We start from the raw sequence: 13,054 nt of genomic DNA, 5'->3' as shown, positions 1-13,054 counted from the left end.
AGAGAGAGAGAGAGAGAGAGAGAGGAGAGAGAGGAGAGAGAGGAGAGAGAGGAGAGAGAGGAAAGAGGAAAGAGGAGAGAGAGGGAGAGAGGAGTTTTGAGCTAGAGTCTCACTGTCCAGCCTAGGCTGGCTTACTCTCACCAGTGAGTCTTGTGCCTTAGCCACTGCTGAGTGCTGAAATCACAATTGTGCAGCTCCACATCCAGCAACTTTGCATTTTACTACTTTAAAAAAAAATGGAGGAGCAATCATGGGGCACCTCATCCACAGCATGTGTTGTGCCAGCTTTTAGCTCTCTGAGAGAAGTGTGATGTTATTGGAAAGTTTCTTTGAGGGGTTGGTTGTCTGTTTTCTAGCAAAAATTGTTGACATACATTTTAGACACTGATTTATACTTGCCATTTTCAGTAGAACTTTGAATATACTAATCTAGCTAAATTTATGTGAAAAAATTCCAAATTCATAATGTAATGTTTAGAATCACTTTCTGAAATCATACTTTTCACCTGTCGGCCTAAAATGAATAACATGAAAACCAACTCTAAAACAAAGTTTATTGGAGAATTGCAGCTATGGCCGACCCATATTTCCAAGGTAAAAAGCAGAAAGAAACTTAAAGACAAGTCAACCTTAGCTGTGTTGAAATAAACCACACTGACAGGAAGTATTGCAGGAGTCAGTTGTGAACTTGAGGCAAGGTTGAAGAAGGTCTGTGTCAGTAGAGTTCTCTGCTTTGTACTAGACCACACAGACAGAAGGAACAGTGACTAATGTGCGCGGTTTGGATTTTCAGAATCGCTGTTACAGTACTTAGCACACTCACACTTTCGCGGAGCCTATTGGGTCTGGCAAAAATGACTGTTGTGATGCCGAATGCTCTTGTGCCCTTTTAAAAAGCAGATGGCCAGAAAAGCTGAAAAGAGATGTTCTCCTAGCTTCATTAAAGTCCGTGTCATCCTAATCCTCTACAGGGTTGTTCAGTATTTTCACCCAGTTATGCTTATATTTGGGTGTAACTTCCTTTACTGAAAAAGACAAACTGTCTCAAAGAGAAAAAAAAACAACTTATAACAAATCTTTTATAATAGGGCATGTGCAGACCCTGAGTCTTAGGTTTGATTGATGTGTTTGGATTTCTGAACAACAGCAATGTTCATTACCCTACTGGAACTGAAAAAGGGGGATTTCTTTTTCTTTTTCTTTTTTTTTTTTTCTTTTGGTTTTTCGAGACAGGGTTTCTCTGTAGCTTTGGAGCCTGTCCTGGAACTAGCTCTTGTAGACCAGGCTGGCCTTGAACTCACAGAGATTCTGCTGGGATTAAAGGTGTGCGCCAACACCAGACCTAAAAAAGGGGATTTCTTTTCTTTTCATACTTCCTCTTTGTTACACCAGTTCACAAAGGATGTGTTTGTTCCTTCAGCTGGTTAGGCTTTTGAAGGAAGTAGGAGGAGTCTGGCAAATAGAATTAAAATGTGTAAACTTGTGGTACCTGTAGGAACCTAGAATATTTGTCAATGTACAATTTAATGTTTTCTTCACACAGTTATATTTATAGTGCAAGCAGGTGTTAATGTTATCTAGATATGGAAATAACTGGGCTAGCTTAAAGATAGACAAATATTTTATCTATTATAAGGTGAAAACTCACACCACAGGAACGGAAGATCCAGGCTCTGTTTGACCATAGGGGAAGCTACGCAGAGAGCGCACCTGGGTGGTGCACAGGTTTTATTTCCTGGTCCCAGAAAGCCACACCTAAACTAGGTTCCACCTCTTAAAGATTATTGGTTAACAAGCCTTTCCCCATCAAACAGGCCTATAAAAGGAAAAAGTATACTTTATTTCTAGCTAGGTGTAGTTCTATACGCCTGTAATACCAGCATCCAAGATATAAGTAGTAGGATGAGAAGTTCAAAGCCAACCTTGGCTACATAGCATATTTGAGGTTATCTGGGCTATCTAAAATTCTATTGCAAAAACAACAAAAACTAAAACCCTGGGACTAGAGAGATTGGCTCTGAAGTTGAGTGCTTGCTCTCCCAGTAGACCTTAAAACCCTCACACTTCAGAGGCAGGTGAGGTCAAGGCTAGCCTGGACTATATAGTGAGTTCTAGGCCAGTCAAGACTATACAGTAAGGTCCTATCTCACAAAAAAAAAAAAAAAAAGAAAGGATACCCTTTATTTGATGCTAGAGAAATGGCTTAGTTGTTAAGAACGATTACTGCTTTTGCAGAAGACCAGAGTTCACTTTCCAGCATTGTGTCAGGTGGCTTAAAAATGCCAGCTCCAGGGGAATCAACTCACTTGGTTTCTGCATACATGTGACACAAACACATATGATTAATATTTTAATAAAAGCATTTATTTATAATATGATTTTATATCAGATTTGTTTCTGAAACAGTCAGAAGGAAATGATAGATTTTTAGTCACTTTACAGAATAAAAAGGTTTTATATTTTGTATTGATTTTTCCTTAGTTATATGCTCTTATTTATTCCTAAGCTTTAGTTTCTGTTGTTACATACTTTATGTCTTTCTCTTCTAGAAACTGCCAATATCCAACAGGTCTATTTCTCTGAAGAAGGTAATTTCTTTTTAACTATCATGTAATATATTGTCATTTTTTTATATTGGAAGCAGTTTTGATAGGTATTTAAACAAACTAGCAAACCCACCAGTGAACTGCTAAGGTAAACCAGGATAAGTTTGGATAGAATGAGTAAGGAAAGCCTTTCCATGGCTTTTAAGGAAAGCTAATATTTTCCACTTCTAGCATGTTTGTCTTTGTGTTATTAAAACAATCACTTTCTGAAATTTTTATGACTAGTTTATGAAAAATATAAGCATAAATTTATCTCTTTTTTTTTTATTTTGTTTTTTTTTTTTTTTTTCAAAATAGGATTTCTCTGTGTGACAGTTCATGCTGTCCTGTAGACCAGGCTGGCCTTGAACTCACAGAGATCCACCCATCTGTTCCTCCCAAATTCTAGGATAAGAGGCGTGTGCTACCACCACCCATCTAATTTAGTTCATTTTTAAGCCAATATATTTTGAAATTAGTAGTTTGGATATTGAAATGTTTCTGAGTGCAGGTATGTTACCCATTGGGAAAAAAAAAACTGATGGGCCAGCATGTCTGAAATTACACAACCAGTTTACTATATAATTTCTTCCTGTAAGCCAAAAAAATTCCCATTATTTTTTGATCATCTATTCATTTTGGACTCTGAATTAAAGCTTTGGTGTGTAATTTTTAGACATTATTTGTTTAGAAAATTATGTGCTAAAAGAACATCAAATACATAAGCTTACCTGTAGCTCATTTAGAACTTTGTTATTCCCCACAGAAAATACATTAAACAGACAGCAGATGTATACTGGAAACTCAGAAGCTTTAACGCTAACCTGTGTTTAATGCAGTCTTTTGAACATTAGCATAAAGACTATACTAATGCATTGTCTACTTCCTTCTAGGAGAAACTGAAGATGTCCTCAAGAGCTCTTACAGTGACGTCACTGTCAGGGTCAAATCCAGGAATTATGCTGAGTCTAGCGGTAATGAGGCTTTTTCCATGTGACTCTTCTCACAGAACTGTCTTTTGGTTAAAATAGAGTTTTAAATATTTTTTAAGACTTTGAATTTTTTTAAAAATCATTTTTGTTTCTTTCTTTTTTTTTTTTTTTTTTTTTGAGACAGGGTTTCTCTGTAACTTTGGAGCCTGTCCTGGAACTCCCTTTGTAGATGAGGCTGGCCTCGAACTCATAGAGATCCGTCTGCCTCTGACTCTGGAGTGCTGGGATTACAGACGTACACCACTACCGCCCGACATTAAAAATCATTTTTTTTTTGTTTTGTTTTGTTTTTTGAGACATGGTTTCACTGTATTTTTTTTTTTTTTTTTATAGAGCCTGTCCTGGAGGTAGCTCTTGTAGACCAGACTGGTCTCGAACTCACAGAAATCTGTCTGCCTCTGCCTCCCAAGTGCTGGGATTAAACCCAGCTAAAATCATTTTTTAAAGTTGTACTTTTAGTACATTGTAATTGCTCTTCCATTGTATACATGTTGTTAGTGATGTGTCATGTAACACATAGCTGAACAGAGCACTTTTAGCCTGCTTGAATAGTTATGGAAAGATATTTTTATGCTCAAGAGCTACTGCCTGTTTTGAATTTTGAGAAATTGATCATATTGGTATTCAACAATCTCAGGAGTTTTGGTCAGTTTTAGGAACTTTTAGTATTAGATAATTACTTTGTCTTTTTCGGTCAGGTTCTCAACCATGTTAGACATCACAGGGACCTTGTTGTTTAAGTATGGCAATCTGTAATAGTGCATGTGAACTTGCCTTTAAGTATACTTCATCAAGTCGGGTGGTGGTGGTACACACCTTTTTCTGTTTGCTTTTTTTTCCCCTGTTTTTTCTTTTTCTTTTTTTCTTTTTTTTTTTAGGGAGGTTTGTTTTTACTTTAATAAATAGCAGGGGCTGTATAACACAGGCTGTCCTTAAATTATCGATCCTCCTGCCTCAAACCTACCCATATCCTCAGTATTGCTGACATTAAAGAGATACACCACAGTGCCCAGGTTCTATCATCGTTTTTACTATTTTGTTTTTATATGCTAGCATCCAAAGTAATGGGTTTCTTTTTTTTTTTTTGATATTTTCACACTTAAACATCTTTACAGTTTGTTCTTCCCTCTCCCATCCCTCATATTATTAAAACATTTAACATTTTTCTTTCACACATATGTAATGTTCTTTAATCATATTCCCCTCATTATCCTCCTTATCTCCCTCTGCCTCCTGTTAAACTGCTTTTCCCAACAAGTCCCCTTCCTACCTTTTTTGTCTAAGTGCCCCACTACATTTATTCGGGTTGCTAGCATGAGCAACGGTGGATGAGAAGTTATTTGTTTGGGCAAGGGTTGCTTACCAGTGGTTACAGCACTGAGGAACATGATTTCCTTTCCCAGCAACTGTTAACTGCCTTGTCAGGTCCTTCTGAGATGGGACGTTGATGGCCCAGTCTTTGCGGGTCTTGTACGTCTCCACTTGTGCTTGATCTTTACTCCCTGCCAACAGTCCTTCAAAGCAGTTATGTGCTCCAGGCTAGTTTCTATAGTTTATCTGATTCACTCTTTTGATTGAATATTCTGTTCTCCTATAAACTGATGCATCAAATACTTTATGTTTTTTTAGATGAAGCCACCAGATCATACAGTCATCAAGAACAACCTTGTTTATCACAGAGTGAGTAGTCCAAGTGTGTAAGTCTCCCCCTGGGAATACAAACTCTAGGTTTTCTGTGCTTTGTTGTGTATCTGCTTACGTTATAACATTGATTGATTTTAGTTTGTTCACTGATAGAGTAGTGTGAGTCTTATACACCTTTGAAATTTTTCATATTTGTTGTTGAGATGGTAGATAAAATATTGGAAGTAATATTTTAAGATTCAGGTAACAGTGTTTCTTAGTGACATTTGCTTTTGATTCTTCTAGAGGTGCTAAGGGTAGAACCAGGTTTTTAATACTTTTTAGGCAAGCATTGTATCGCTTTGCTATGCCCCACCTCAACAGTTTTCTTAATTATCATTGTTTTCTATTGCAGATAATCTGTAATGAATATGTTTCTTAGGTTAAGCAAATAATAGTATTTTTTTCTTTTTCTATTTTTAAATCAAATTCCAGTACTCAGGTTATCAATCAACTCATGATATTCTTGTGCATAGTCAAGAACATTTTTTCCCTTCTGCAGTTCCTTTTTGAAAACACTAAGTTGCCATTTTTTTTTAACCTATCAATAAGATGAAAATCTGTCCACTTAAGCTGTATTATTAGATATGGCCTTAAGCACATTTTTCTAAGTATACTTCTTAGTGTTTGATGAAAGAGTGAAAAGGTGTATATGTGCCCTTTATTTTCACAATACACATACCCACTTTAACTTTTTAAGGTTTTCTTTTTCTTTTTGGGGGGTGTGGGTTCAAAACAGGATTTCTCTGTGTATCTTTGACTGTCCTGGAACTTACTCTGTAGAGCAGGCTAGCCTCGAACTCACAGATCCGCCTGCTTCTGCCTCTCAAATGCTAGGATTAAAGGCATGTACTATCAAACCCAGCGGTATTGGTGGTTCAATATTTTTTTTTTAAATAGGCTTTTCTAGTTAGGGATACTGTTGCAGTGAAGAAATATTACAACCAAGAGCAACTTTGGCTTACATATCCAGAGTCACAGCCCATTGAGGGAAGAATCCAGGAACTCAAGCAGGTCAGGAACCTGGAGGCAGTTACTGATACAGAAGCTGTGGAGGAGTGTTCCTCACTAGCTTGCTCCTCATGTGTAGAAGGAGCGGTGGCCCACTTCCTGCCATTTAGCTCCCGGCCGCCTGGCCAGCTCATGCCCCGAAATAACAACACACAAACTGTATTTATATAAACACTGTCTGGCCCATTATATCTAGCCTCTTTTTGGCTAACTCTCATATCTTGCTTAACCCATTTCTAATAATCTGTGTAGCACCACGAGGTGGTGTCTTACCGGGGAAGATTTAGCATGTCTGACCTGGCAGCTGGCTCCATTGCATCTGCCCTCACTTCCCTTCTTCCCAGCATTCTGTTCTGTTTACTCCACCCACCTAATTTTCTGCCCTATCAGGCCAAGCAGTTTATTAATTAACCAATGAAAATAACAATAGAAGATGATCATTTCCTCCATCATTTCCACTTTTTCTGTTTAAACAAAAAAGAAAGGCTTTAACTTTAACATAGTAAAATTACATATAACAAAACAGTTATCAAGCAAGAATTACAGTTATAGTATTTATATCTACTTTATCTTTTATCATAATTAAGGAAAACAATATCTACCTATTCTTTAACTCCATCAAAGACTCCAGAAGGATATAATATTACCTAAGTAAACAAGAAGTAAGAAACTTCCAAAACTCTAGAAGTGACAGAGACATCTCACTACCTGGACAGTCACCCAAAGTTTTTTTGTACCGCTGGGGCATCCATCTTTGGCCTTCAGGCCCATAGTATCCAGAGACATTTTTATGAAGCAGGAAATCTCAAAGGCAGTTCAGTCACTATCTGCTGTGTCCTGCAGAATGTCTCGCAGACTCTTTCATGAATCAGGAACCCCAAAAGATCATCTCACCTTTAGGCAAGTTCAGTAGTCCTCTCTCTGTGGATTCTTTGTGTCCAGTTTATGCAACAGTCCAGGCAAGAGCAGTTTCTTGCCCAAATGGTTATCAAACTCCATAAGGATCCTCTTCGATGCCCATCTTCCTCTTGAAGTAGTTGGTGCTGTCAGGAGCAGACGTGACTCATTGTCATGCCCTAAGTTATTAAAACATTTAAAATGCCATATTCTGTAGTCTTTGAAAGATATGAAGAATGCCTGTCTGAAATATATCTATGCACATCTAGAAAATCTAACTAACATGACTACAAGCTTGATTATCCATTAACAACCTATATACATTACATTTTTAAATGAACTACACAATCACAATACCTTAATCAAGATCAGAAATATACATATATGTAATAAAATTGACCTTAAATTTAAATCACTAAAGCAAAATCCATATCAATGCAAATTATTCATATCTACATCACTCATGACTTGTTCAACCTTTCTTACAAGACCCAGAAATGCTGCTATAATAGGCTGGGCCTTCTGCCTAGAAATCGCTAATTAAAAAAATGCCCCGTAGTCTTTTCTACAACCTGTTCTTATGGAGGCATTTTCTCAGCTGGGGTTCCCTTTGCTTGTGTCAAGTCGACATAAAACGAGCCAGTCCAAGTATATATTGCATTTGTGTTCAGAAAAAGTAAAGTTTAGCTGGGTGGTGGTGGCGCACGCCTTTAATCCCAGCAGTTGGGAGGCAGAGGCAGAACTCTCTGAGTTCGAGGCCATCCTGGTCTACAGAGTGAGTTCCAGGACGGACAGCCAGGGCTACACAGAGAAACCCATCTCAAAAAAAAAAAAAAAGACGCCCATGACCAAGACAACTTGTAGAGCAGTGGTTCTCAACCTTCCTAATGCTATGACTCTTTAATACAGTTCCTCATGTTGTAGTGACCCCCCAACCATAAAATTGTTTTCCTTGCTACTTCATAACTAGATTTCTGCTCCTGTTACGAATCGTAATGTAAATATCTGATACGCAAGATATCTGATATGGGACCCCTCTGGGAGTGGTAACCCTCCATTGAGAACTACTGTTCTAAAAGGAAGGGTGTATTCGAGGCTTACGGGCCCAAAGATTTAAAAATCCATGACGACTGAGTGAAGAAATGGCAGCAGGCAGAAGGCCATGAGAGCACACACAAAATGTCACACAGTTTTTTGAACCCTCAAAACCTGCCCCCAGTGGCACACCTCCAACAAAGCCATACCTCCTAAGCCTCTCTAACCAGGCCACCAGCTGGGAGTAGGTATTAAATGCCACCCCAGGACTTATTGGGGACATCTCATTCAGACCACCACAGCCTCATTAGTTGATAGATTGACTTTTCTTTTTCCTTTCTGTGTTGGGAATGAAAATGTCACACACACTAAGCAAGTGCTCTGCACTGAGCTGTGTCTTCAGCCGTAGCAGTTATTTTCATAGTAATGATCCTAGAGCTGGTGTGTTGTCATTGCCCTGTTGTAAGTACGTTTAAGTTTAGAGAGGGGGAAAATAAGATGGGAAAGATGACTCAGTGGTTAAATGTGCTTGTTACTCTTTTTTTGTTTGTTTGTTTTTTATCTTTTGGTTTGTTTTGTTTTTTGAGACAGGGTTTCTCTGTGTAATAGTCCTAGCTATCTTGGAACTAGCTCTTGTAGACCAGGCTGGCCTCGAACTCACAGAGATTCGCCTGCCTCTGCCTCTGCCTCCCGAGTGCTGGGATTAAAGGCATGTGCCAACACCGCCCAGCATAGAGCTTTGATTTTCTTACCTTTTTATTTTATTTTATTTTATTTTTATTTTATCTTACTGGTTTTTTTTTGAGACAGGGTTTCTCTGTATAACAGCACTAACTGTCCTGGAATTAACTCTTGTAGACCAGGTTGGCCTCGAACTCACAGAGATCTGCCAGCCTCTGCCTCCCAAGTGCTGGGATTGAAGGTGTGTGCCACCACCCCCGGAGTGTGCTTGTTACTCTTGTAGAGAACAGATTTCAGTCCCCAGCACCACAATGGACAGCTCACAACTGTATTTATTGTATTTGCTGGTCAAAGAGTTGGATTTGGTTTCTTTATAGCACTCCTGGTAGATAAGTGAAATGTCTATTTAACATCTTGTCTTTGTTTCCCAGTATTCTCTGATCTTATTCCTATTCTGTTTTAGGTCAGGACTTCACAGCTCATGAGAATCAGCCGTCAGTGCTGAGTAAGTAGTTGATAATCTGTTCTCTATTTCAGTTGGCCCTGTTCCTGCCTTATTCAACCAATAAAAAGTTCTTACATGGCCAGGCATGGTGACACATGCCTTTAATCCCACCAGAGGCAGGTGAATCTCTAAGTTCAAGGCTAGTCTGGCCTACAGAGCAAGTTCTAGGACAGCCTGAGGTACACAAAGAAACCCTATCTCAAGAAACCAAATAAATGAGCAATAAAGTTCTGGTATGATTTTAAATCATCTCACCTCAGCTTTTTAAATCTAGCACACAGTAGTACTGACTGTAGTAATTACTCTATGATGTAACACTACTCAGGGCAGCTTTAGCCTCAATGTTTTACTTACAGGGTAGATGCCCAACTTTTCTTCTTAAATGTAATTAGAATCCAATAGTTTCGAACTCAGTCTTAGAGAGGAAAGACTACAACATAGTTCTGTCTAGTGAGTGATTATTTTTTTGTTATGGGAAGGCTTTTGTCTTCACTGTACACTATAAATTATCTTTTACTTTTGATGTTTTCCTCCCTACTCTCCCTTCTGTTAGATTTATTATATAATGTTGAATCATGGTATAAACTTAGAAAGTATATGAAATGATGTGTGTTGTATGTGTTTGCTTCAGGCTCAGAATATCAAAGAAACCCTCAAGTCATAAGAATGAGGACTCAACAGCCATGTAAGTAGATACCTCTCTTCTGCTGTGCTTTGTTGGATCTCTAACATTCTTCAGATAAGAAATAAAGGTCAGCTATGCTATAACTCCTTGTCTTCTGCAGTGCCAGTGCAGGATAGAAAGTGGCTTCAGTAAACTAATGGGTGGTACTGTCAGGCCTCACAAGATCCCGGCTTCAGCAGTAGCAGTTTGTACATGAAATGAAGTTGTACTCTTCTAATAACTAAAGGTGTGTGTGTTTTAGTGGATTCCATGTAGATAAACACTACTGAAACCTTCTCTGCTCATTATTTCATGTCATAAAGGCTGAACTTCACAGTATTTTCATGATCATGTTTAGGGAAGAATAAATGTCACTGATATAAGGCATAGCTGTAAATTGATATGATGAGATAACCATACTTGAGCTCAGTCTGCCATTGTTTCTGTGGAAGTCCGTCCACATTAGTGCTGGAGATGCAGCTCAGTGATGAGTACTGGCTAGCATGTGTAAAGCACTAGCTCAGTCCCTAGTTGAATAACAACAAAGTAAATGGAGCCAGGTGTAACCAACCTTGTAATCCCAGCATTTGGGACGCTGGGGCAGAAGACGAAGATGTCATGGTCAGTCTGGGCTTTAGAGCAAAACCCTATGGCCAAAAACAAAACAAAAAAATGTACTGACTATGCCTGTAGTGGTTGTATAAAAATGTCTGTTCAGTTTTCTGCCTTAAGTGATGCTTATCTCCTCTGCCTTCCCATATCACACCGTCTGTTTTTGGTGGGTTGAGACAGCGTTTCACTATGCAGCCCAAATTGCCTGGACCTCCACCTCTGCTACTCAAGTATTAGGATTATAGGCATGTGCCCTCATACAAAGATTCTGTCCCCCCTTTTCCATCTAACCACAGCCCCTCTTGTCCTGTTTGTTTCGATTATATAAAGATCCCTACTATTTACCATTTGCTCGTAGACTGGCTGGCACTAACTGGTCAAGATAATCTCTAATGGTTCCAATTCACTTTATCTCACTAGTAAGCTGTATTCCACACTTAAAGTGAATTATTTAGCTGCCTAAAAATGAAATGCCCTTTTCTCTTGCCTTATTTTTGTCTGTTAGTTTTTAATATTGCATATATCTGATAATAGAAGACATTTCCTCTTATTATTTGTCCTTTATTGCCTTTATACTGTATACTTGGGAAACCAAATACTAATTATTCATCTTATTAGAATTATGTGTAACCAGAATAAAAAATGAAAATCTTGATTTCTTTCAAATTTGAGAGACAGCAAATTTGAGTTCAGTCCTGGACCTCACTCTATAGACTAGGCTGACCTTGAACTTAGAGAGATCCACCTGCCTCTGCCTCCTAGGATTAAAGGAATGTGTCACCACACCCGATCGAAAATGTAAATCCTAAGAAACAACTCTTGAAAGTAAAAATGCAGTAATATTTCGTCTGTATTCCACAAAAAATTCAGTTTCTCGTATTATTTCTTAGTATTGTATTCTAGGAAATAAATAGCAAAGAAAAGAAATCTGTGCACATTGGCTCCAGGAAACATTTTAAAAATTGTTTTTAATTATTTTGTGTGTATGTGTATGCCTACTTATCCGTATGAGCCAGAAGAGAGCTTGGGTTACACTGGAGTGTAAGCGGAATGGAGGCTGCTAGTTCATTTCCTGGCCACCCAGATCCGGATAAACACACAGAAACTATATTAATTCCAACACTGTTTGACCAGTAGTTCATGCATATTTCTAGCTAGTTTTATATCTTAAATCAACCCATTTCTATTAATCTATGTATCACACAAGACTGGCCTACCAGTAAGTATCTGGCATCTTCCTCCTTCAGCAGCTACAGGGCCTCTCCTTGACTCCACCTACTCTCTCTATATTTCTCTGTTTAGATTCCTTGCCTGACTTTTTTCTGCCCTGCCATAGGCCAAAGCAGCTTCTTTATTAATCAATGGTAATAAAACATATTCATAGCATACAGAGGGGAATCCAACATCACTGGAGTTATTGGCAGTGGGTCTTAGGAACCGAACCCAGGTCCTCTTCAAAAGTACCAAGTATTCCTAACAGCTGAATCATCACTTCAGCTCTAGAAGTTTTTTAAATGTATGTGTGGCTTTGTTTGTATGCATGAGTACATTACCTCCAGAGGTTAGAAGAAGGCCACAGATCCCTTGGAGCTGGAGTTTTAGGTGGTTATGAGCCAGCCACCTGATGTGGGATTTTAACTCTAGTCCTCTGGAAGAGCAGTACATGCTATCTTAACCCCAGTGTTACCTCTCTAATCCCTTTTAAGCTTTATTTTCTCTATGGCATTGCTCATTTCAAAAGGAAAAAGTTATGTTGAACAACTATTTGAAACAGATAAAGTAGTGCTGCTGCTGCTTTTTTGTTTTTTGTGTATAGCCCTGTGTGGCCTGAAACTGGATACATGGAGCAGGTCGGCCTGCAACTCAGATCCACATGCTTTTGCCTCCCAAGTACTGGAGTAAAAAGTCACCATGACTGACTGACTTAGCATTTTTTCATCAGATTTGTAGTTTATTTTTAGAATTTTATGTTTACATTCCTACTTCATTTAAATTAGTATATTTGCTATGATTTAAGTGTTTATAACTACCATATCTGGGTATTGTATTGAACTTGGAGAGTTTTGTAGGAAAATGCATGCAAGAAATACACATGCATCAAGCTGAACATAGTGGTACACGCCTTTAATCAGGGTGCTGAAGGTGGCTGCTGATGACAGCCTGGTCTGCATACCTAGACCAATGGGCAAAGGAAGATTATTAGTCCTCTAACAAAGTTTTGTTAGGATAAAACAATGAAGAAGAAGAAGAAGAAAATATTTCTAACGGTGAAAAGAACATACGGTGATTTTGTAACAGCTTTTTTTTTTTTTTTTGGTTTTTCGAGACAGGGTTTCTCTGTGGCTTTGGAGCCTGTCCTGGAAGTAGCTCTGTAGACCAGGCTGGTCTC

General features: G+C 38.4%; 1 protein-coding gene across 3 annotated transcripts in view; it reads left to right on the top strand.

Annotated features, from left to right (window-relative positions):
- The window catches only part of Tor1aip1 (torsin 1A interacting protein 1), a 30,851-nt gene that overhangs the window by 11,120 nt on the left and 6,677 nt on the right, over positions 1–13,054 (top strand). For all 3 annotated transcript variants that reach the window (XM_005363897.3, XM_005363898.3, XM_013352524.2), the window contains 5 exons: positions 2,550–2,588; positions 3,479–3,559; positions 5,207–5,257; positions 9,348–9,389; positions 10,021–10,074. In XM_005363897.3, coding sequence (XP_005363954.1) covers positions 2,550–2,588; positions 3,479–3,559; positions 5,207–5,257; positions 9,348–9,389; positions 10,021–10,074 — 267 coding nt within the window. The remainder of the gene's footprint in view (positions 1–2,549; positions 2,589–3,478; positions 3,560–5,206; positions 5,258–9,347; positions 9,390–10,020; positions 10,075–13,054) is intronic.

Source organism: Microtus ochrogaster (genome assembly GCF_000317375.1).
Source record: "Microtus ochrogaster isolate Prairie Vole_2 chromosome 6 unlocalized genomic scaffold, MicOch1.0 chr6_random_2, whole genome shotgun sequence".
NCBI classification, from domain to species: domain Eukaryota; kingdom Metazoa; phylum Chordata; class Mammalia; order Rodentia; family Cricetidae; genus Microtus; species Microtus ochrogaster.
This window is presented reverse-complemented; position numbering and strand designations above follow the sequence as displayed.